Source organism: Bombina bombina, chromosome 8 (genome assembly GCF_027579735.1).
Source record: "Bombina bombina isolate aBomBom1 chromosome 8, aBomBom1.pri, whole genome shotgun sequence".
Taxonomy (NCBI): domain Eukaryota; kingdom Metazoa; phylum Chordata; class Amphibia; order Anura; family Bombinatoridae; genus Bombina; species Bombina bombina.
This window is the reverse complement of record NC_069506.1, coordinates 76110992-76137177: the sequence shown is the minus strand read 5'-3', so window position 1 is coordinate 76137177 and position 26186 is coordinate 76110992. Positions and strand designations below refer to the sequence as shown.

The 26186-nt window shown below is 39.8% G+C and overlaps 1 protein-coding gene across 1 annotated transcript in view; it reads right to left on the bottom strand.

Moving 5' to 3' along the window:
- Window positions 1-26186, bottom strand: part of LRRC47 (leucine rich repeat containing 47) — a 94174-nt gene that overhangs the window by 18488 nt on the left and 49500 nt on the right. Inside the window, exons 5-6 of the mRNA XM_053690409.1 lie at window positions 25437-25539; window positions 9269-9358 (exon numbers count right to left, since the gene is read on the bottom strand). Of these exons, the coding sequence (XP_053546384.1) occupies window positions 9269-9358; window positions 25437-25539 (193 nt within the window). The remainder of the gene's footprint in view (window positions 1-9268; window positions 9359-25436; window positions 25540-26186) is intronic.

Below are 26186 nucleotides of genomic sequence, written 5' to 3'. Positions count from 1 at the left end.
AACAAAGAAAATTAGATAATAAAAATAAATTGGAAAGTTGTTAAAAACGAGATGCTCTATCTGAATGATTAAATAAAATGTTTGGATTCCCTGTCCCTTTAAGTATTACTAAAAGCAGTATAATATTGTATTTCCATAGTGATAGATAGAGTCGGGATAGAGACAAAATATATGTACTTTAATTACTTTACCTGCAAATTTATAGTGCAGTGCCTCGCCATTAACCCTTTCTTTTAAAGCTATGCAATTCATTTTGCTTATTTTTGAAAATTATTTAAAATTACTTGCCAGCAATTTCTAAACATTTTTTTTTATGCAAACAATTATTAAAGGACCAGTCAACACAGTAGATTGGCATAATCAACAAATGCAAGATAACAAGACAATGCAATAGCACTTAGTCTGAACTTCAAATGAGTAGTAGATTTTTTTTTCTGACAATTTTAAAAGTTATGTCTTTTTCCACTCCCCCTGTACCATGTGACAGCCATCAGCCAATCACAAATGCATACACGTACCATGTGACAGCCATCAGCCATTCACAAATGCATACACACTTATTTTTGCACATGCTCAGTAGGAGCTGGTGACTCAAAAAGTTTAAATATAAAAAGACTGTGCACATTTAGTTAATGGAAGTAAATTTGAAAATTGTTTAAAATGGCATGCTCTATCTGAATAATGAAAGGTTAATTTTGATTTAGTGTCCCTTTAATTAGCCATTTTAGGATATGCACAGATCTCAACCTGCTTTATGGCACTTTAACACATGATACGAGAATATTGAATGTACCACAAGGCTCTAAAGATCAAAATATTTACAGCTTGTGTTCTTATAGCTGAACACTAAGATTCTTAACCTTTTAAAGCCGTTATGACGTTCTATTCAGTCATAATTAGACTGGGCTTTAAAGCCGTTATGACGTTCTATTCCGTCATTATTAGACTGGGCTTTAAAGCCGTTATGACGGAATAGAACGTCATAGCTAACGGCTGTCCTGAAGCCTTCTGTGCTTCCTAGGATTGTAGGGACGCCCCCCAGATGCGATCCAATAATTGAAATCTCGCGATCGTATGCACGATCGCGTAGTTTCAATTTATCTACATCGGAACAGTTGTTCCGATGTAGGCACTTTAACCCTGTCACGAAAGGGTTAAAGCCAAAGTTTTGTTTTAAACTTTGTTTGAACTTTGTTTACATATTCAGGGCCTATAATTACCACACAAAAAAAAAACATAATTTATGCTTACCTGATAAATTCCTTTCTTCTGTAGTGTGATCAGTCCACGGGTCATCATTACTTCTGGGATATTAACTCCTCCCCAACAGGAAGTGCAAGAGGATTCACCCAGCAGAGCTGCATATAGCTCCTCCCCTCTACGTCACTCCCAGTCATTCGACCAAGGACCAACGAGAAAGGAAAAGCCAAGGGTGAAGTGGTGACTGGAGTATAAATTAAAAAATATTTACCTGCCTTAAAACAGGGCGGGCCGTGGACTGATCACACTACAGAAGAAAGGAATTTATCAGGTAAGCATAAATTATGTTTTCTTCTGTTAAGTGTGATCAGTCCACGGGTCATCATTACTTCTGGGATACCAATACCAAAGCAAAAGTACACGGATGACGGGAGGGATAGGCAGGCTCTTTATACAGAAGGAACCACTGCCTGAAGAACCTTTCTCCCAAAAATAGCCTCCGATGAAGCAAAAGTGTCAAATTTGTAAAATTTGGAAAAAGTATGAAGCGAAGACCAAGTTGCAGCCTTGCAAATCTGTTCAACAGAGGCCTCATTCTTAAAGGCCCAAGTAGAAGCCACAGCTCTAGTGGAATGAGCTGTAATCCTTTCAGGAGGCTGCTGTCCAGCAGTCTCATAAGCTAAACGAATTATGCTACGAAGCCAAAAAGAAAGAGAGGTAGCAGAAGCTTTTTGACCTCTCCTCTGCCCAGAGTAAACGACAAACAGAGAAGACGTTTGTCGAAATTCCTTAGTTGCCTGTAAGTAAAATTTTAGAGCACGGACTACATCCAGGTTGTGCAGTAGACGTTCCTTCTTCGAAGAAGGATTTGGGCATAAAGAAGGAACAACAATCTCTTGATTGATATTCCTGTTAGTAACTACCATAGGTAAGAACCCAGGTTTAGTACGCAGAACTACCTTATCCGAATGAAAAATCAAATAAGGAGAATCACAATGTAAGGCTGATAACTCAGAGACTCTTCGAGCCGAGGAAATAGCCATTAAAAATAGAACTTTCCAAGATAACAACTTTATATCAATGGAATGAAGGGGTTCAAACGGAACGCCCTGTAAAACATTAAGAACAAGGTTTAAACTCCATGGTGGAGCAACCGTTTTAAACACAGGCTTAATCCTGGCCAAAGCCTGACAAAAAGCCTGGACGTCAGGAACTTCTGACAGACGTTTGTGTAACAGAATGGACAGAGCTGAGATCTGTCCCTTTAATGAACTAGCAGATAAACCCTTTTCTAAACCTTCTTGTAGAAAAGACAATATCCTAGGAATCCTAACCTTACTCCAAGAGTAACCCTTGGATTCACACCAATATAGGTATTTACGCCATATCTTATGGTAAATCTTTCTGGTAACAGGTTTCCTAGCCTGTATTAAGGTATCAATAACTGACTCAGAAAACCCACGTCTTGATAAAATCAAGCGTTCAATTTCCAAGCAGTCAGCTTCAGAGAAGTTAGACTTTGATGTTTGAAGGGACCCTGAATCAGAAGGTCCTGTTTCAGAGGTAGAGACCAAGGTGGACAGGATGACATGTCCACCAGATCTGCATACCAAGTCCTGCGTGGCCACGCAGGTGCTATTAGAATCACTGATGCTCTCTCTTGTTTGATTCTGGCAATCAAACGAGGAAGCATCGGGAAGGGTGGAAACACGTAAGCCATCCTGAAGTCCCAAGGTGCTGTCAGAGCATCTATCAGGACTGCTTCTGGATCCCTGGATCTGGACCCGTAACGAGGAAGCTTGGCGTTCTGTCGAGACGCCATGAGATCTATCTCTGGTTTGCCCCAACGTCGAAGTATTTGGGCAAAGACCTCCGGATGAAGTTCCCACTCCCCCGGATGCAAAGTCTGACGACTTAAGAAATCCGCCTCCCAGTTCTCCACTCCCGGGATGTGGATTGCTGACAGGTGGCAAGAGTGAGACTCTGCCCAGCGAATTATCTTTGATACTTCCATCATAGCTAGGGAGCTTTGTGTCCCTCCCTGATGGTTGATGTAAGCTACAGTCGTGATGTTGTCCGACTGAAACCTGATGAAACCCCGCGTTGTCAACTGGGGCCAAGCCAGGAGGGCATTGAGAACTGCTCTCAATTCCAGAATGTTTATTGGCAGGAGACTCTCCTCCTGACTCCATTGTCCCTGAGCCTTCAGAGAATTCCAGACGGCACCCCAACCTAGAAGGCTGGCATCTGTTACAATTGTCCAGTCTGGTCTGCTGAATGGCATCCCCCTGGACAGATGTGGCCGAGAAAGCCACCATAGAAGAGAATTTCTGGTCTCTTGATCCAGATTCAGAGAAGGGGATAAGTCTGAGTAATCCCCATTCCACTGACTTAGCATGCACAGTTGCAGTGGTCTGAGGTGTAGGCGTGCAAAGGGTACTATGTCCATTGCCGCTACCATTAAGCCGATTACCTCCATGCATTGAGCCACTGACGGGTGTTGAATGGAATGAAGGGTGCGGCAAGCACTTTGAAGTCTTGTTAACCTGTCCTCTGTCAGGTAAATCTTCATTTTTACAGAATCTATAAGAGTCCCCAGGAAGGGAACTCTTGTGAGTGGAACGAGTGAACTTTTCTTTTCGTTCACCTTCCATCCATGTGACCTTAGAAATGCCAGTACTAACTCTGTATGAGACTTGGCAGTTTGAAAGCTTGAAGCTTGAATTAGAATGTCGTCTAGGTATGGAGCTACCGAGATTCCCCGCGGTCTTAGTACCGCCAGAAGAGCACCCAGAACCTTTGTGAAGATTCTTGGAGCTGTAGCCAATCCGAATGGAAGAGCCACAAACTGGTAATGCCTGTCTAGGAAGGCAAACCTTAGGTACCGGTAATGATCTTTGTGAATCGGTATGTGAAGGTAAGCATCTTTTAAATCTACAGTGGTCATGTACTGACCCTCTTGGATCATAGGTAAAATTGTCCGAATAGTCTCCATCTTGAACGATGGAACTCTTAGGAACTTGTTTAGGATCTTTAAGTCCAGGATTGGTCTGAAAGTTCCCTCTTTTTTGGGAACCACAAACAGATTTGAGTAAAACCCCTGTCCCTGTTCCGATCGTGGAACTGGGTGGATTACTCCCATTAACAAGAGCTCTTGTACGCAGCGTAGAAACGCCTCTTTCTTTGTCTGGATTGTTGACAACCTTGACAGATGAAATCTCTATCTTGGAGGAGAGTATTTGAAGTCCAGAAGGTATCCCTGAGATATTATTTCTAGCGCCCAGGGATCTTGGACATCTCTTGCCCAAGCCTGGGCGAAGAGAGAAAGCCTGCCCCCCACTAGATCCGATCCCGGATCGGGGGCCCTCAATTCATGCCGTTTTAGGGGCAGCAGTAGGTTTCCTGGTCTGCTTGCCCTTGTTCCAGGACTGGTTAGGTTTCCAGCCTTGTCTGTAGCGAGCAACAGCTCCTTCCTGTTTTGGTGCAGAGGAAGTTGATGCTGCTCCTGCTTTGAAATTACGAAAGGAACGAAAATTAGACTGTCTAGTCTTAGATTTGGCTTTGTCCTGAGGCAGGGCATGGCCTTTACCTCCTGTAATGTCAGCGATAATCTCTTTCAACCCGGGCCCGAATAAGGTCTGCCCTTTGAAAGGTATATTAAGCAATTTAGACTTAGAAGTAACATCAGCTGACCAGGATTTTAGCCACAGCGCCCTGCGTGCCTGAATGGCGAATCCTGAATTCTTCGCCGTAAGTTTAGTTAGATGTACTACGGCCTCCGAAATGAATGAATTAGCTAGTTTAAGGACTCTAAGCCTGTCCGTAATGTCGTCCAGAGTAGCTGAACTAATGTTCTCTTCCAGAGACTCAATCCAGAACGCCGCTGCAGCCGTGATCGGCGCAATGCATGCAAGGGGTTGCAATATAAAACCTTGTTGAACAAACATTTTCTTAAGGTAACCCTCTAATTTTTTATCCATTGGATCTGAAAAGGCACAGCTATCCTCCACCGGGATAGTGGTACGCTTAGCTAAAGTAGAAACTGCTCCCTCTACCTTAGGGACCGTTTGCCATAAGTCCCGTGTGGTGGCGTCTATTGGAAACATTTTTCTAAATATCGGAGGGGGTGAGAACGGCACACCGGGTCTATCCCACTCCTTAGAAACAATTTCAGTAATTCTCTTAGGTATAGGAAAAACCTCAGTACTCGTCGGTACCGCAAAATATTTATCCAACCTACACATTTTCTCTGGTATTGCAACTGTGTTACAATCATTCAGAGCCGCTAACACCTCCCCTAGTAATACACGGAGGTTTTCCAGTTTAAATTTAAAATATGAAATATCTGAATCCAGTTTTGGATCAGAACCGTCACCCACAGAATGAAGTTCTCCGTCCTCATGTTCTGCAACCTGTGACGCAGTGTCTGACATGGCCCTAATATTATCAGCGCACTCTGTTCTCACCCCAGAGTGATCACGCTTACCTCTTAGTTCTGGTAATTTAGCCAAAACTTCAGTCATAACAGAAGCCATATCCTGTAATGTGATTTGTAATGGCCGGCCAGATGTACTCGGCGCTACAATATCACGCACCTCCCGAGCGGGAGATGCAGGTACTGGCACGTGAGGCGAGTTAGTCGGCATAACTCTCCCCTCGTTGTTTGGTGAAATTTGTTCAATTTGTACAGATTGACTTTTATTTAAAGTAGCATCAATACAGTTAGTACATAAATTTCTATTGGGCTCCACTTTGGCATTGCAACAAATGACACAGGTATCTTCCTCTGAATCAGACATGTTTAACACACTAGCAAATAAACTTGCAACTTGGAATACAATTCAATTAAAAACGTACTGCGCCTTTAAGAAGCACAGAAAATCTATAACAGTTGAAAATTAATAAATTGAAACAGTTATAGCCTCAATCCTTGTAAACAACACAACTTTAGCAAAGGTTTAATCCCAATAGCAAAGATAACAAATTCTGAAAGCAGGAAACAATTACAGAATAAACGTTTTTTATCACAGTCAACTATAATTCTCACAGCTCTGCTGAGAGAAATTACCTCCCTCAAAATAAGTTTGAAGACCCCTGAGTTCTGTAGAGATGAACCGGATCATGCAGGGAATACAATGAGTTGCTGACTGAAATAACTGATGCATAGAAAAGGCGCCAAAAAACGGCCCTTCCCCCTCACACACAGCAGTGAGAGAGAACAGAAACTGTCAGAAAAAAAAAAAAAATCAAGCAACTGCCAAGTGGAAAAATGGTGCCCAAACATTTATTCACTCAGTACCTCAGCAAATGAAAACGATTTTACATTCCAGCAAAAACGCTAAACATAATTTCTAGTTATTAAACAGCTTTATGTACTTCTTACAGTGTAATTCTAGTGAAGTACCATTCCCCAGAATACTGAAGTGTAAAGTATACATACATGACATTATATCGGTATGGCAGGATTTTCTCATCAATTCCATTGTCAGAAAATAAAAGCTGCTACATACCTCTATGCAGATTCATCTGCCCGCTGTCCCCTGATCTGAAGTTTACCTCTCCTCAGATGGCCGAGAAACAGCAATATGATCTTAACTACTCTGGCTAAAATCATAGCAAAAACTCTGGTAGATTCTTCTTCAAACTCTGCCAGAGAGGTAATAACACACTCCGGTGCTATTTTAAAATAACAAACTTTTGATTGAAGATATAAAACTAAGTATAATCACCATAGTCCTCTCACACCTCCTATCTAGTCGTTGGGTGCAAGAGAATGACTGGGAGTGACGTAGAGGGGAGGAGCTATATGCAGCTCTGCTGGGTGAATCCTCTTGCACTTCCTGTTGGGGAGGAGTTAATATCCCAGAAGTAATGATGACCCGTGGACTGATCACACTTAACAGAAGAAATCAAATGCCCAATGAGCAAGTAACTGCAAAAACGAATAAACTTGCATGGGTGCCTCTCTGTGTATATTATATTATTATCCCCTTAACAACATGGACAGACCCTTTAGGTAATCTCTTTTCACCTTGTAATATTACATCCTGCCTCACTCTTGCGGGCATCATGTTATAGTGCAGTCCTGTCAATGAGAACCAAACTATTTAACGCCTTGAATAGAAAATGGCAGCCGACAATACAGGGTACGTTGGCTGTTGCTTAAAGGGACAGTCTTCACCAGAATTTATTGTTTTAAAAGATAGATAATCCCTTTATTACCCATTCCCCAGTTTTGCATAACCAATAGTTATATTAATATACTTTTTACCTCTGTGATTACCTTGTATCTAAGCATCTTCTGACAGCCCCCTGATCACATGACTTTTTATTTATTATCTATTGACTTGCATTTAGCCAATAAGTGCGGTGTGGACTCTTAAATAACTCAACAGGCTTAAGTACAATGTTATCTATATGGCCCACATGAATTAGCAGTGTCTTGTTGTGAAAATCAAATAAAAAAGCATGTGATAAGAAGCTGTCTGTAGTGGCTTAGAAACAGGCAGAAATGTAAGAGGTTTAAAGGTTATAAATTATATTAATATAACAGTGTTGGTTGTGCAAAGCTGGGGAATGGCTTTGAACAAGGCAAAGTAAAGCTTACAAGATTCTATTTATTTTTAAAGGCCTGACATACACTATACAGCATAATCTGTTTTGAGCTGTTGTACACAGCCACGTTCTTCACCTTATTAATTATCTTTCTGTTTTTGCTGTCTCTGGTGTTTTTTTTTTTGCATATTACCTGTCTCTTTCTTTCTTTTGTGCATCATTTACTTTTTGTCAAGGGTTCACTGACATTAAGATATCCTTTTATATTATTCAGTGCCAAGTTGAAAGAAAAGCTAAGCATCTGAACACAAAACTGAAGTATTGTCGGTAACCTAGCAACGTAGCTTTGCTTAGAAATAAAAACACCAGGAAAATATTTACTGCAAAAACGAGCAATGTTTTTTTTTTCATAGCTAAGAATATTCAACTGTCCCATCAACAATTGTGATCAGAAGGAAAAAGGTCTAAATCTCCAGTTGGGTCAACAACTTTTAGCTTTTATTCGCCCGCAAGGAATTTTAGTCACATTTGGTGACCAGACTGGTCTAGTCATATGCACTGTTATTATATTGTGACTCCAACTGCTTTCAAAATGGTATCCGTTATATTTGAGCTTTGTGTAGCACTTAAAGGAAGGTAATATTTTTTTTTCGTCTTCCTTGCATATGAAAAAGCTGGAGCTAGACATGTTAAAATTAAAAAAAAAAAAACCTAATTTTTTCATGTAAAAAAATATATATATTTTTATGTGAAATAGGAAGTGCATGAGAATAGAGTCCCAGGACTTTAATGCTCATTGGCTAATAGGGAAACTCATCCTGAAAAAAATTTGGTTTTAGTCAGCACAGAAAAATCTATATCCAAAAACGCAATGGGAACAGACTTTTTCCCCAAGTTTAAAATCCCTTCAAACAGCTATAATATAGACTGAATAAAATCAATTTACATACTTAGCAATAATTTGGTTATAAAAATTACAACTATTAATAACTTAATTTTTTTATGTAGAAAATGTGGAGTACGTTTCCTACTAGTAAAAAGGAGTATATAAATTAAGCACTTTTCATATTTCTAATGAAATTATTATAATCATTTTAACTACCTTTTAAATGCAAACCATATACATTAAAGAGATATGAAACCCAAATTATTTATTTTATGATTCAGATAGCGCATGAAATTTTAAGCAACTTTCTAATGTACTTCAATTTTTGTACTCTTTGTATGATTTGTTGAATGATCTGCAGCCACCAATCAGCAGCTAGAACCTAGGTTCTTTGCTGCTCCTGAGCTATCCTAGATAAACATTTCAGCAAGGGATAACAAGAGAAGGAAGCAAATTAAATAGAAGTAAATTGGAAAGTTGTTTAAAATTGTATTCTCTATCTGAATCATGCAAGAAAAATTTTGTGTTTCATGTCTGTTTAATTGTAAATAATTTAACTAAACTGTGTATGTGACAACGCTTTAACAATGTATAGAAATGATCGTACAGTTAGGAATTAATACTTACTATAATAAGTGCGTCCATGACATCCTTGCAGGTCTGCAGGCTAACAGAACTGGTTACTTCTAGAAGCAAATTCTGAGTGGTTTTACGGATCTAGGAAAGAAGGACTATATATTATACACTCCAGTAATCATAAGACTTATAGGCTTTATTAAAGGAACATTATATACAGTAGGATTGCATAATCACAAATCATAGAGACAATACAAAAGCACTATGGGGACGATTCTAAAAGATATGCCGGTCTAGACTTTTACACGCAGACACACTCATAAAATTCTATTTTTTTAAAAATGGGCTGTTGTCCCTGCAAGAGACGATCTGCCTCCCATAGAAATAATAAGAGCTCTCTGCTTTGTGAAGGTAACAATGGAGGACAAAGGACATGAGAGAACCAGGCTTATGCTTAAACTTTAATATTATGCCTAATACAATTCAAATTACTCCATTTTCAGTGCACTGTACCTTAAAATCATTGTTATTCTTGGAGGCATAGGGGCCGATTTATTATCGGTCTGTCCGACATGATCCGCTCAGCGGAACATGTCCGACAGACATCGATGAATGCCGACAGCATACACTGTCGCCATTTATCATTGCACAAGTAGTTCTTGTGAACAGCTTGTGCAATGTCGCCCCCTGCAGGGTGTCAATCTGCCCGATTGTGTGAGATTGGGCGGATTGATGTCCGCAGCCTCAGAGCAGGAAGACCAGTAAAGGAGCAGGGGTCTTAAGACTAGGGGCATCAGAGGCCATATGGCCCTTGATAAATCGGCCCCATAGGTTCTCCTTTCAGAGTAATTAGTGTTTTAGCCACATTTTAGGTTGTGAGAGAAACAAACAAAACAGTGAGAGCTGTAGGGCGAAAAGGTTTATAGAATTACGCTGGGATTGTAGAGAATTTCATATATGCCCATAGAAGGCTCATGTTCACCCCATTTAAAAAAAAAACAAAAAAAAAAAACAACAATAACGCTTTGTAATTTGTACTTCTAAGTACAAATTCCTGTGTTTTTTGCACATCCAAATTAAACTTGCACGATTCAGACAGGGAATGCAATTTTAAAGAACTTTCCAATTTACTTTCATCATCAAATTTGCATTGTTCTCTTCTTATTATTTGTTAAAAGATAAATAACAATTTATGTAAGAACTTACCTGATAAATTAATTTCTTTCATATTAGCAAGAGTCCATGAGCTAGTGACGTATGGGATATACATTCCTACCAGGAGGGGCAAAGTTTCCCAAACCTAAAAATGCCTATAAATACACCCCTCACCACACCCACAATTCAGTTTAACGAATAGCCAAGAAGTGGGGTGATAAAAAAGTGCGAAAGCATATAAAATAAGGAATTGGAATAATTGTGCTTTATACAAAAATCATAACCACCACAAAAAAAGGGCGGGCCTCATGGACTCTTGCTAATATGAAAGAAATGAATTTATCAGGTAAGTTCTTACATAAATTATGTTTTCTTTCATGTAATTAGCAAGAGTCCATGAGCTAGTGACGTATGGGATAATGATTACCCAAGATGTGGATCTTTCCACGCAAGAGTCACTAGAGAGGGAGGGATAAAATAAAAAGACAGCCAATTCCTGCTGAAAATAATCCACACCCAAAATAAAGTTTAAAGAAAAACATAAGCAGAAGATTCAAACTGAAACCGCTGCCTGAAGTACTTTTCTACCAAAAACTGCTTCAGAAGAAGAAAATACATCAAAATGGTAGAATTTAGTAAAAGTATGCAAAGAGGACCAAGTTGCTGCTTTGCAAATCTGATCAATCGAAGCTTCATTCCTAAATGCCCAGGAAGTAGAAACTGACCTAATAGAATGAGCTGTAATCCTTTGAGGCGGAGTTTTACCCGACTCAACATAGGCAAGATGAATTAAAGATTTCAACCAAGATGCCAAAGAAATGGCAGAAGCTTTCTGGCCTTTTCTAGAACCGGAAAAGATAACAAATAAACTAGAAGTCTTTCGGAAAGACTTAGTAGCTTCAACATAATATTTCAAAGCTCTAACAACATCCAAAGAATGCAACGATTTCTCCTTAGAATTCTTAGGATTAGGACATAATGAAGGAACCACAATTTCTCTACTAATGTTGTTGGAATTCACAACTTTAGGTAAAAATTCAAAAGAAGTTCGCAGCACCGCCTTATCCTGATGAAAAATCAGAAAAGGAGACTCACAAGAAAGAGCAGATAATTCAGAAACTCTTCTGGCAGAAGAGATTGCCAAAAGGAACAAAACTTTCCAAGAAAGTAATTTAATGTCCAATGAATGCATAGGTTCAAACGGAGGAGCTTGAAGAGCCCCCAGAACCAAATTCAAACTCCAAGGTGGAGAAATTGACTTAATGACAGGTTTTATACGAACCAAAGCTTGTACAAAACAATGAATATCAGGAAGATTAGCAATCTTTCTGTGAAAAAGAACAGAAAGAGCAGAGATTTGTCCTTTCAAAGAACTTGCGGATAAACCTTTATCTAAACCATCCTGAAGAAACTGTAAAATTCTCGGGATTCTAAAAGAATGCCAAGAAAAATGATGAGAAAGACACCAAGAAATATAAATCCTCCAGACTCTATAATATATCTCTCTGGATACAGATTTACGAGCCTGTAACATAGTATTAATCACAGAGTCAGAGAAACCTCTTTGACCAAGAATCAAGCGTTCAATCTCCATACCTTTAAATTTAAGGATTTGAGATCCTGATGGAAAAAAGGACCTTGCGACAGAAGGTCTGGTCGTAGCGGAAGAGTCCACGGATGGCAAGAGGCCATCCGGACAAGATCCGCATACCAAAACCTGTGAGGCCATGCCGGAGCTACCAGCAGAACAAACGAGCATTCCTTCAGAATCTTGGAGATTACTCTTGGAAGAAGAACTAGAGGCGGAAAGATATAAGCAGGATGATACTTCCAAGGAAGTGATAATGCATCCACTGCTTCCGCCTGAGGATCCCGGGATCTGGACAGATACCTGGGAAGTTTCTTGTTTAGATGAGACGCCATCAGATCTATTTCTGGAAGCTCCCACATTTGAACAATCTGAAGAAATACCTCTGGGTGAAGAGACCATTCGCCCGGATGCAACGTTTGGCGACTGAGATAATCCGCTTCCCAATTGTCTATACCTGGGATATGAACCGCAGAGATTAGACAGGAGCTGGATTCCGCCCAAACCAGAATTCGAGATACTTCTTTCATAGCCAGAGGACTGTGAGTCCCTCCTTGATGATTGATGTATGCCACAGTTGTGACATTGTCTGTCTGAAAGCAAATGAACGATTCTCTCTTCAGAAGAGGCCAAGACTGAAGAGCTCTGAAAATTGCACGGAGTTCCAAAATATTGATCGGTAATCTCACCTCCTGAGATTCCCAAACTCCTTGTGCCGTCAGAGAACCCCACACAGCTCCCCAACCTGTGAGACTTGCATCTGTTGAAATTACAGTCCAGGTCGGAAGCACAAAAGAAGCCCCCTGAATTAAACGATGGTGATCTGTCCACCACGTTAGAGAGTGTCGTACAATCGGTTTTAAAGATATTAATTGAGATATCTTTGTGTAATCCTTGCACCATTGATTCAGCATACAGAGCTGAAGAGGTCGCATGTGAAAACGAGCAAAGGGGATCGCGTCCGATGCAGCAGTCATAAGACCTAGAATTTCCATGCATAAGGCTACCGAAGGGAATGATTGTGACTGAAGGTTTCGACAAGCTGAAATCAATTTTAGACGTCTCTTGTCTGTTAAAGACAGAGTCATGGACACTGAATCTATCTGGAAACCCAGAAAGGTTACCCTTGTCTGAGGAATCAATGAACTTTTTGGTGAATTGATCCTCCAACCATGATCTTGAAGAAACAACACAAGTCGATTCGTATGAGATTCTGCTAAATCTAAAGACTGAGCAAGTACCAAGATATCGTCCAAATAAGGAAATACCACAATACCCTGTTCTCTGATTACAGACAGAAGGGCACCGAGAACCTTTGTAAAAATTATTGGAGCTGTAGCTAGGCCAAACGGCAGAGCCACAAACTGGTAATGCTTGTCCAGAAAAGAGAATCTCAGGAACTGATAATGATCTGGATGAATCGGAATATGCAGATATGCATCCTGTAAATCTATTGTGGACATATAATGCCCTTGCTGAACAAAAGGCAAGATAGTCCTTACAGTTACCATTTTGAACGTTGGTATCCTTACATAACGATTCAATATTTTTAGATCCAGAACTGGTCTGAAGGAATTCTCCTTCTTTGGTACAATGAAGAGATTTGAATAAAACCCCATCCCCTGTTCCAGAACTGGAACTGGCATAATTACTCCAGCCAACTCTAGATCTGAAACACAATTCAGAAATGCTTGAGCTTTCACTGGATTTACTGGGACACGGGAAAGAAAAAATCTCTTTGCAGGAGGTCTCATCTTGAAACCAATTCTGTACCCTTCTGAAACAATGTTCTGAATCCAAAGATTGTGAACAGAATTGATCCAAATTTCTTTGAAAAAAACGTAACCTGCCCCCTACCAGCTGAGCTGGAATGAGGGCCGCACCTTCATGTGGACTTAGAAGCAGGCTTTGCCTTTCTAGAAGGCTTGGATTTATTCCAGACTGGAGATGGTTTCCAAACTGAAACTGCTCCTGAGGATGAAGGATCAGGCTTTTGTTCTTTGTTGAAACGAAAGGAACGAAAACGATTATTAGCCCTGTTTTTACCCTTAGATTTTTTATCCTGTGGTAAAAAAGTTCCTTTCCCATCAGTAACAGTTGAGATAATAGAATCCAACTGAGAACCAAATAATTTGTTACCCTGGAAAGAAATGGAAAGTAGAGTTGATTTAGAAGCCATATCAGCATTCCAAGTTTTAAGCCATAAAGCTCTTCTAGCTAAAATAGCTAGAGACATAAACCTGACATCAACTCTGATAATATCAAAAATAGCATCACAGATAAAATTATTAGCATGCTGAAGAAGAATAATAATATTATGAGAATCATGATCTGTTACTTGTTGCGCTAAAGTCTCCAACCAAAAAGTTGAAGCTGCAGCAACATCAGCCAATGATATAGCAGGTCTAAGAAGAAGATTACCTGAACACAGATAAGCTTTTCTTAGAAAGGATTCAATTTTCCTATCTAAAGGATCCTTAAACGAAGTACCATCTGACGTAGGAATAGTAGTACGTTTAGCAAGGGTAGAAATAGCCCCATCAACTTTAGGGATTTTGTCCCAAAATTCTAATCTGTCAGACGGCACAGGATATAATTGCTTAAAACGTTTAGAAGGAGTAAATGAATTACCCAATTTATCCCATTCTCTGGAAATTACTTCAGAAATAGCATTAGGAACAGGAAAAACTTCTGGAATAACCACAGGAGATTTAAATACCTTATCTAAACGTTTAGAATTAGTATCAAGAGGACCAGAATCCTCTATTTCTAAAGCAATTAGTACTTCTTTAAGTAAAGAACGAATAAATTCCATTTTAAATAAATATGAAGATTTATCAGCATCAATTTCTGAGACAGAATCCTCTGAACCAGAAGAGTCATCAGAATCAGAATGATGATGCTCATTTAAAAATTCATCTGTAGAGAGAGAAGTTTTAAAAGATTTTTTATGTTTACTAGAAGGAGAAATAACAGACATAGCCTTCTTGATGGATTCAGAAACAAAATCTCTTATGTTATCAGGAACATTCTGCACCTTAGATGTTGAAGGAACTGCAACAGGCAATGGTACATTACTAAAGGAAATATTATCTGCATTAACAAGTTTGTCATGACAATTAGTACAAACAACAGCCGGAGGAATAGCTACCAAAAGTTTACAGCAGATACACTTAGCTTTGGTAGTTCCAGCACTAGACAGCGATTTTCCTGAAGTATCTTCTGACTCAGATGCAAAGTGAGACATCTTGCAATATGTAAGAGAAAAAACAACATATAAAGCAAAATTGATCAAATTCCTTAAATGACAGTTTCAGGAATGGGAAAAAATGCCAATAAACAAGCTTCTAGTAACCAGAAGCAAAGAAAAAATGAGACTGAAATAATGTGGAGACAAAAGCGACGCCCATATTTTTTTTTTAGCGCCAAATAAGACGCCCACATTATTTGGCGCCTAAATGCTTTTTGGCGCCAAAAATGACGCCACATCCGGAACGCCGACATTTTTGGCGCAAAAGGACGTAAAAAAAATGACGCAACTTCCGGCGACACGTATGACGCCGGAAACAGAAAAGATTTTTTTGCACCAAAAAAGTCTGCGCCAAGAATGACGCAATAAAATGAAGCATTTTCAGCCCCCTCGAGCCTAACAGCCCACAGGGAAAAAAGAGTCAAATTTTTTAAGGTAAGAAAAAAATGATTGATTCAAATGCATTATCCCAAATATGAAACTGACTGTCTGAAAATAAGGAATGTTGAACATCCTGAGTCAAGGCAAATAAATGTTTGAATACATATATTTAGAACTTTATAAATAAAGTGCCCAACCATAGCTTAGAGTGTCACAGAAAATAAGATTTACTTACCCCAGGACACTCATCTACATGTTTGTAGAAAGCCAAACCAGTACTGAAACGAAAATCAGCAGAGGTAATGGTATATAAATAAGAGTATATCGTTGATCTGAAAAGGGAGGTAAGAGATGAATCTCTACGACCGATAACAGAGAACCTATGAAATAGACCCCGTAGAAGGAGATCACTGCATTCAAATAGGCAATACTCTCCTCACATCCCTCTGACATTCACTGCACGCTGAGAGGAAAACCGGGCTCCAACTTGCTGCGGAGCGCATATCAACGTAGAATCTAGCACAAACTTACTTCACCACCTCCATAGGAGGCAAAGTTTGTAAAACTGAATTGTGGGTGTGGTGAGGGGTGTATTTATAGGCATTTTGAGGTTTGGGAAACTTTGCCCCTCCTGGTAGGAATGTATATCCCATACGTCACTAGCTCATGGACTCTTGCTAATTACATGAAAGAAATAGGATTATATGCTAATTTCTAAGCCCTTGAAGGACGCATTTTATCTCAGTACATTTCGACAGTTTTTCACAGCTAGACAACGCTAGTTCCATGTGCTATATGGATAACATTGTGCTCACTCCTGTGGAGTTATTTATGAGTCAGCACTGAATGGCTAAAATCAAAAGAACTGAAATAAGGGGGCAGTCTGCAGAGGGTTAGATACAAGGTAATCACAGAGGTAAAAAGTGTATTAATATAACTGTTTTTGTTATGCACAACTGGGAAATAAGGGAATTATCTATCTTTTTAAACAATAAAAATTCTGGTGTATACTTTACCTTTAAAACCAAAATCTGATTTTGATCAGATCCATGAAAGTTTAATTTTGACTTTAGTGTTCCTTTAAAAAAAAAATAGTTATTTGTTGTGCTGACTATGAATAAAATGCTCTATCGCTATAGGATATTTCATTTTTCTTCAATCTTAAAGTGAATGTAAAGTTTCATCAATTAGTGCCCGATTTTTAAAAATACTATTAAAAAACATAATTTATGCTTACCTGATAAATTCCTTTCTTCTGTAGTGTGATCAGTCCACGGGTCATCATTACTTCTGGGATATTAACTGCTCCCCTACAGGAAGTGCAAGAGGATTCACCCAGCAGAGCTGCTATATAGCTCCTCCCCTCTACGTCACCTCCAGTCATTCGACCAAGGACTAACGAGAAAGGAGAAGCCAAGGGTGTAGTGGTGACTGGAGTATAATTTAAAAAATATTTACCTGCCTTAAAAAACAGGGCGGGCCGTGGACTGATCACACTACAGAAGAAAGGAGTTTATCAGGTAAGCATAAATTATGTTTTCTTCTGTTAAGTGTGATCAGTCCACGGGTCATCATTACTTCTGGGATACCAATACCAAAGCAAAAGTACACGGATGACGGGAGGGATAGGCAGGCTCTTTATACAGAAGGAACCACTGCCTGAAGAACCTTTCTCCCAAAAATAGCCTCCGAAGAAGCAAAAGTGTCAAATTTGTAAAATTTGGAAAAAGTATGAAGCGAAGACCAAGTTGCAGCCTTGCAAATCTGTTCAACAGAGGCCTCATTCTTAAAGGCCCAAGTGGAAGCCACAGCTCTAGTGGAATGAGCTGTAATTCTTTCAGGAGGCTGCTGTCCAGCAGTCTCATAAGCTAAACGAATTATGCTACGAAGCCAAAAAGAGAGAGAGGTAGCAGAAGCTTTTTGACCTCTCCTCTGACCAGAGTAAACGACAAACAGGGAAGACGTTTGTCGAAAATCTTTAGTTGCCTGTAAATAAAATTTAAGGGCACGAACTACATCCAGATTGTGCAAAAGACGTTCCTTCCTCGAAGAAGGATTTGGGCACAAGGATGGAACAACAATCTCCTGATTGATATTCCTGTTAGTGACTACCTTAGGTAAGAACCCAGGCTTAGTACGCAGAACTACCTTATCCGAGTGAAAAATCAAATAAGGAGAATCACAATGTAAGGCTGATAACTCAGAGACTCTTCGAGCCGAGGAAATAGCCATTAAAAATAGAACTTTCCAAGATAACAACTTTATATCAATGGAATGAAGGGGTTCAAACGGAACGCCCTGTAAAACGTTAAGAACAAGGTTTAAACTCCATGGTGGAGCCACAGCTTTAAACACAGGTTTAATCCTGGCCAAAGCCTGACAAAAGGCCTGAACGTCTGGAACTTCTGACAGACGCTTGTGTAACAGAATGGACAGAGCTGAGATCTGTCCCTTTAAGGAACTAGCGGATAACCCCTTTTCTAAACCTTCTTGTAGAAAAGACAATATCCTAGGAATCCTAACCTTACTCCAAGAGTAACCTTTGGATTCGCACCAATATAGGTATTTACGCCATATTTTATGGTAAATCTTTCTGGTAACAGGCTTCCTAGCCTGTATTAAGGTATCAATAACTGACTCAGAAAAACCACGCTTTGATAAAATCAAGCGTTCAATTTCCAAGCAGTCAGCTTCAGAGAAGTTAGATTTTGATGTTTGAAAGGACCCTGAATCAGAAGGTCCTGTTTCAGAGGTAACGACCAAGGTGGACAGAATGACATGTCCACCAGATCTGCATACCAAGTCCCGCGTGGCCATGCAGGCGCTATTAGAATCACTGATGCTTTCTCCTGTTTGATTCTGGCAATCAATCGAGGAAGCATCGGGAAAGGTGGAAACACATAAGCCATCCTGAAGGTCCATGGTGCTGTCAAGGCATCTATCAGGACCGCTCCCGGATCCCTGGATCTGGACCCGTAGCGCGGAAGCTTGGCGTTCTGTCGAGACGCCATGAGATCTATCTCTGGTTTGCCCCAACGTCGAAGTATTTGGGCAAAGACCTCTGGATGAAGTTCCCACTCCCCCGGATGAAAAGTCTGATGACTTAAGAAATCCGCCTCCCAGTTCTCCACTCCCGGGATGTGGATTGCAGACAGGTGGCAAGAGTGAGACTCTGCCCAGCGAATTATCTTTGATACTTCCATCATTGCTAGGGAGCTTCTTGTCCCTCCCTGATGGTTGATATAAGCTACAGTCGTGATGTTGTCCGACTGGAACCTGATGAACCCCCGAGTTGTTAACTGGGGCCAAGCCAGAAGAGCATTGAGGACTGCTCTCAATTCCAGAATGTTTATTGGAAGGAGACTCTCCTCCTGATTCCATAGTCCCTGAGCCTTCAGAGAATTCCAGACAGCGCCCCAACCTAGTAGGCTGGCGTCTGTTGTTACAATTGACCAGTCTGGCCTGCTGAATGGCATTCCCCTGGACAGATGTGGCCGATAAAGCCACCATAGAAGAGAATTTCTGGTCTCTTGATTCAGATTTAGAGTGGGGGACAAATCTGAGTAATCCCCATTCCACTGACTTAGCATGCACAGTTGCAGTGGTCTGAGATGTAGGCGTGCAAAAGGAACTATGTCCATTGCTGCTACCATTAGTCCGATTACCTCCATGCATTGAGCTACTGACGGGTGTTGAATGGAATGAAGGACACGGCATGCATTTTGAAGTTTTGTTAACCTGTCCTCTGTCAGGTAAATCTTCATTTCTACAGAATCTATCAGAGTCCCCAGGAAGGGAACTCTTGTGAGTGGAAAGAGAGAACTTTTCTCTTCGTTCACTTTCCATCCATGCGACCTTAGAAATGCCAGTACTATCTCTGTATGAGATTTGGCAGTTTGAAAGCTTGAAGCTTGTATCAGTATGTCGTCTAAGTACGGAGCTACTGAAATTCCTCGCGGTCTTAGTACCGCCAGAAGAGTGCCCAGAACCTTTGTGAAGATTCTTGGAGCCGTAGCCAGTCCGAATGGAAGAGCTACAAACTGGTAATGCCTGTCTAAAAAGGCAAACCTTAGATACCGGTAATGACTTCTGTGAATCGGTATGTGAAGGTAAGCATCCTTTAAATCCACTGTGGTCATGTACTGACCCTCTTGGATCATGGGCAAAATTGTTCGAATAGTTTCCATCTTGAACGATGGAACTCTTAGGAATTTGTTTAGGATCTTTAAATCCAAGATTGGCCTGAAGGTTCCCTCTTTCTTGGGAACTACAAACAGATTTGAGTAAAACCCTTGTCCTTGTTCCAACCGCGGAACTGGATGGATCACTCCCATTAATAAAAGATCTTGTACGCAGCGTAGAAACGCTTCCTTCTTTGTTAGGTTTGTTGACAACCTTGACAGATGAAATCTCCCTCTTGGGGGAGAGGATTTGAAGTCCAGAAGGTATCCCTGAGATATGATCTCTAACGCCCAGGGATCCTGAACATCTCTTGCCCAAGCCTGGGCGAAGAGGGAAAGTCTGCCCCCCACTAGATCCGGTCCCGGATCGGGGGCCCTCAATTCATGCTGTCTTAGGGGCAGCAGCAGGTTTTCTGGCCTGTTTGCCCCTGTTCCAGGACTGGTTAGGTTTCCAGCCTTGTCTGTAGCGAGCAACAGCTCCTTCCTGTTTTGGTGCAGAGGAAGTTGATGCTGCTCCTGCTTTGAAATTACGAAAGGAACGAAAAATGGACTGTCTAGCCTTGGCTTTGGCCTTGTCCTGAGGCAGGGCATGACCTTTACCTCCTGTAATGTCAGCAATAATCTCTTTCAAGCCGGGCCCGAATAAGGTCTGCCCTTTGAAAGGAATATTAAGCAATTTAGATTTAGACGTAACATCAGCTGACCAGGATTTCAGCCACAGAGCTCTGCGTGCCTGAATGGCGAATCCTGAATTTTTAGCCGCAAGTTTAGTTAAATGTACTACGGCATCTGAAATAAATGAATTAGCTAACTTAAGGAATTTAAGTTTGTGTGTGATGTCATCTAGTGTGGATGATTGAAGTGTCTCTTCCAGAGACTCAAACCAAAATGCTGCTGCAGCCGTGACAGGCGCAATACATGCAAGAGGTTGCAATATAAACCCTTGTTGAACAAACATTTTCTTAAGGTAACCCTCTAATTTTTTATCCATTGGATCTGAAAAAGCACAGCTATCCTCCACTGGGATAGTGGTACGCTTAGCTAAAGTAGAAACTGCTCCCTCCACCTTAGGGACCATTTGCCATAAGTCCCGTGTGGCGGCGTCTATTGGAAACATCTTTCTGAATATAGGAGGGGGTGAGAAAGGCACACCGGGTCTATCCCACTCCTTAGTAACAATGTCAGTAAGTCTCTTAGGTATAGGAAAAACGTCAGTACTCGTCGGTACCGCAAAATATTTATCCAACCTACACATTTTCTCTGGGATTGCAACTGTGTTACAATCATTCAGAGCCGCTAATACCTCCCCTAGTAACACACGGAGGTTCTCAAGCTTAAATTTAAAATTTGAAATGTCTGAGTCCAGTTTATTTGGATCAGAACCGTCACCCACAGAATGAAGCTCTCCGTCTTCACGTTCTGCAAACTGTGACGCAGTATCAGACATGGCCCTTGCATTATCAGCGCACTCTGTTCTCACCCCAGAGTGATCACGTTTACCTCTTAGTTCTGGTAGTTTAGCCAAAACTTCAGTCATAACAGTAGCCATATCTTGTAATGTGATTTGTAATGGCCGCCCAGATGTACTCGGCGCTACAATATCACGCACCTCCTGAGCGGGAGATGCAGGTACTGACACGTGAGGCGAGTTAGTCGGCATAACTCTCCCCTCGTTGTTTGGTGAAATATGTTCAATTTGTACAGATTGACTGTTTTTTAAAGTAGCATCAATACATTTAGTACATAAATTTCTATTGGGCTCCACTTTGGCATTAACACATATAGCACAGAGATATTCCTCTGAATCAGACATGTTTAACACACTAGCAAATAAACAGCAACTTTGGAAATACTTTTCAAAGTAATTTACAAATAATATGAAAACGAACTGTGCCTTTAAGAAGCACAGAAAAAAATTATAACAGTTAAAATAATTAAGTTATAGCATCAATCTTTGTCAGAATATACAGTTTTAGCAAAGGATTGTTCCCCTCAGCAATGATAACTAACCCAGGCAGCAGAAAAAAATACACAAATAAACGTTTTTTTATCACAGTCAATACAATCAGCACAGCTCTGCTGTAATGATTACTTCCCTCAAAAAAGGCTTTGGAGATCCCTGAACTCTGTAGAGATGAACCGGATCATGCAGGAAGAAAATGAACCTCTGACTGAGTTTTTTTGATGCATAGTAAAAGCGCCAAAAATGGCCCCTCCCCCACACACATAACAGTGAGAGGGATCAGTGAACTGCTCTAATTTAAATCAAAACTATTGCCAAGTGGAAAAATAGTGCCCAAAACATTTTTTCACCCAGTACCTCAGAGAAAAAAACGTTTTTACATGCCAGCAAAAAAACGTTTTACCTCAATAATTAATTGTCATTTAAAACCTATTGCAAGTCCCTGCAAATTAGGTTAAGTCTATGTATACAGTCTAAAAACCAGAGAAGTACCATTCCCCAGAAAACTGAAGTGTAAAATATACATACATGACAGCCTGATATCAGCTACATCTACTGCATTCAAGGCTGAGTTTACATTATAACGGTATGGCAGGATTTTCTCATCAATTCCATGTCAGAAAATAATAAACTGCTACATACCTCTTTGCAGATTAATCTGCCTGCTGTCCCCTGATCTGAAGTTTACCTCTCCTCAGATGGCCGAGAAACAGCAATATGATCTTAACTACTCCGGCTAAAATCATAGAAAAAACTCAGGTAGATTCTTCTTCAAATTCTACCAGAGAAGGAATAACACACTCCGGTGCTATTATAAAATAAACTTTTGATTGAAGATATAAAAACTAAATATATCACCATAGTCCTCTCACACATCCTATCTAGTCGTTGGGTGCAAGAGAATGACTGGGGGTGACGTAGAGGGGAGGAGCTATATAGCAGCTCTGCTGGGTGAATCCTCTTGCACTTCCTGTAGGGGAGCAGTTAATATCCCAGAAGTAATGATGACCCGTGGACTGATCACACTTAACAGAAGAAACAGGGGCACTTTCATTGATGAAACTTTACATTGCACCGTATTTGTAGAAATACTACTTACCTTTTACTTCTCCAAAGCTAGATCGCTGATCCCAGCCTCAGTTCCTCTGTACTTACGTCAGAAATGAAGAAACCGGCTTCCTCCAATCATGGCTTCCCCCCCAGAGCATCCTCCTCACGATGCCCTGCTGTGATTGGAGGAAGCCGGTTTCGCCATTGCTTTGTAAGTACAGCAGGAAGAAACAGGCGGGGGATCGACAATCCAGCTTTGGAGAAGTAAAAGGTAAGTGTTTCTACAAATACGGTGCAAAGTAAAGTTTCATCAATGAAAGTGCCCCTGTTTTTATTAAAAAATTTTAAAAAAACGTGCACTAATTGATGAAACTTTACATTCACTTTAATGGAACATGAAAGTCAAAATTAAAATACACTTAAAGTAAATGTAAATTTTGATGATAAAGTGTCCGGTTTTTAAAAAATTGATTTAAAAAAAACAAAAAACAGGGGCACTTTAATTCATCAAAATTTACATTTCACTCGTGGTTGTGAAAATACCGTCACAAAGCCTCTTCCTGGGTCTAAAATGAAGAATCTGGCTTCCTCTAATCAAGGTGTTGAATCAGACACTGATTCCCCCGGAGGGAAAGCCGTGATTGGAGGATGACCGATCCGTCATTTCTGATGTAAGAAGAGGCTTGCGACGACCGGGGGAAGCTGGAGCGGGTGTCAAGATTAAAAGGTAAGCATTTTCACAACACAAGTGAAATGGAAATTTTGATGAATTAAAGTGCCCCTGTTTTTAATCTAATTTCTAAAAACCGGGAACTTTATCATCAAAATTTACATTCACTTTAATAAATTTTAAAAGCATAGCATTGATGTTATTCCCCTTCTCCCTCCAGTCATCATTGGTGCCGCCTTGTTGGAATCTAGCGAGCGCTGCATTCCAGGGCTGATGTGTTTGCAACTGTGCAGTCACCCTAATCAAAAAGGATGATCTTCCTGGAGTCATTCTTAAAAAGGAATAGTCTAGTCAAAACTACATTTTCACGATTAAGATTTTTATTTCAGCACCTGGGTAGCGCTTGCTGATTGGTGGCTACATTTAGACACCAATCAGCCAGTGCTACCCAGACACCAAAAATGGGCCAGCTCCTAACCTTACATTCTTGCTTTTTCAAATAAAGATACCAAGAAAATGAAGAAAATTGATAATAGGAGTACATTAGAAAGTTGCCTAAAATTGCCTGCTCTATTTGAATCATGAAAGTTTAATTTTGACTAGACTATTCCTTTAAGTAATCAATGACTCCAGTCTAGTCATCAGAAGCCATCCTGAAGTATGCATACGGGCCTACATTTTAAAATGAGAGGATCAGTAACGTAATCTGCTAATCATTCTGAAGTCATCACCCAGAATTTGTTACCTTAGCTGATGACTTTACAAGTTTGATGATGTCTGATGTTGTGCAAATGGCTTCTAAAGTAGTTTGATGATCATCAAATGACTCCAGTAATCCAGTTTGTCTTGGGAACTCTCATCCAGATACCTACAGAGTAATCTAGTTTCCAAAATGGCGGCATCCATAATAAGAGGGAGGTGCATGAAATGCATTTAGCATTAAAATGTCCCATTAAAAACGTTTATGGTTCAACGAGAGCAAGCAATTTTAAAATACTTTTTACTGTATTTCTTTTAGCAAATTTCCCTTTGTTTTCTTGGTATGTATCCTTTGTTTAAAAAAGCATACCTAGGTAGGCTCAGCAGCACTACTGGGAGCTAGCTGCACATATATACCTCTTGTCATTTGCTTACCAGACATTTTTAACTAGCTCCCAGTAGTGCATTGCTTGGAGCTGACAATCGTGTAATACAAATATTTTCATTTTTGCACTTTTATGTCCCATTAAATATTGTACAAAAAAAAGTGTATAAAAATCCCCAAATGTATTACAGTTTTTACATACCGTAAATATCAGTTTGTGTAGAAAAAATATTCTACAAAAACCATCACATATATATAATACATTACATGTAAAATACTTTTTGCCCTTGTAAACAGATAAATTCTGATTAAAATACGCCAGAACCGTATAGCATAATTAAAGGGACACTGAACCCAAATTTTTTTTCTTTTGTAATTTAGAAAGAGCATGCAATTTTAAGCATCTTTCTAATTTACTCCTATTTTCAATTTTTCTTCGTTCTCTTGCTATCATTATTTGAAAAAGAAGGCATCTAAGCTTTTTTTTGGTTTCAGTACTCTGGACAGCACTTTTTTATTGGTGGATGAATTTATCCACCAATCAGCAAGGACAACCCAGGTTGTTCACCAAAAATGGGCCGGCATCTAAACTTACATTCTTGTATTTCAAATAAAGATACCAAGAGAATGAAGAAAATTTGATAGTAGGAGTAAATTAGAAAGTTGCTTAAAATTTCATGCTCAATCTGAATCACGGAAGAAAATTTTTGGTTACAGTGTCCCTTTAAACACACACAAACAAAAGCCACAACAAAGGGAAATAATGCTACAGTAAATACGGAACCTGAAGACTGGAAACTTTTTCATCTCCTGTTTTATTCTGTTAACTGATGACCTACATGAATAATTATTCAGTACTCTACATCAATAATGTAAATATCCAATGAAAGCTTTCACCTTTGTCTTTTCACTGTTGGTAATTGGTGGGAAGGAGATGACGATATTCTCAGCGTCTATTAAGCAGGGGTAGTTTTCTTTGCCATCCAATAAATGGAGATACCTTTTAAAGTTAAAGAAATGAGACTTAAAACATTTGAATAGTTCATTTTAACATAGGAGGAATATTATAATAAACCTTTAAATATAAGAAAAGCAAAAACTGTGTCATCTACTTTCTTCATCGATTTTCTTTGTTCTTTTTTTTTTTCCTTTAATTGTAATTTAACTTTGAAAAATTTGTTTTTCCCCCATTGTCCCCCAGAGAGGCAGGATTGTGTCCTGTAGAATTCAGAACCCAAACCCTGCAACACGCTACAAAGAAATTGCTTGACAATTGCAAGAGATCACTTAAAGGTACAGTCTACCTCAGAATTGTTATTATTTAAAAAGGATAATCCCTTTATTACCCATTGCCCTGTTTTGCATAACCATACATTTTACCTCTCCGATTACCTTGTATCTAAGCCTTTGCAGCCTGCCCCCTTATTTTAGTTCTTTTCAAGAGGGCATTTACAGTGCCCTCTCACTTGTAAATCCACAGGCGTGGTCACGTTAACTATATAGCACACATGAAATGACGCCCTCTAGCTGTGAAAAACTGCCAAATGCATTGAAATAAGGGGGAGCCTACCTAGGTTTAGCTTTCAACAAAGAATACAAAAAGAACAAAGCAAATTTGATGATATGTGAACCATGAGAGTTTAATTT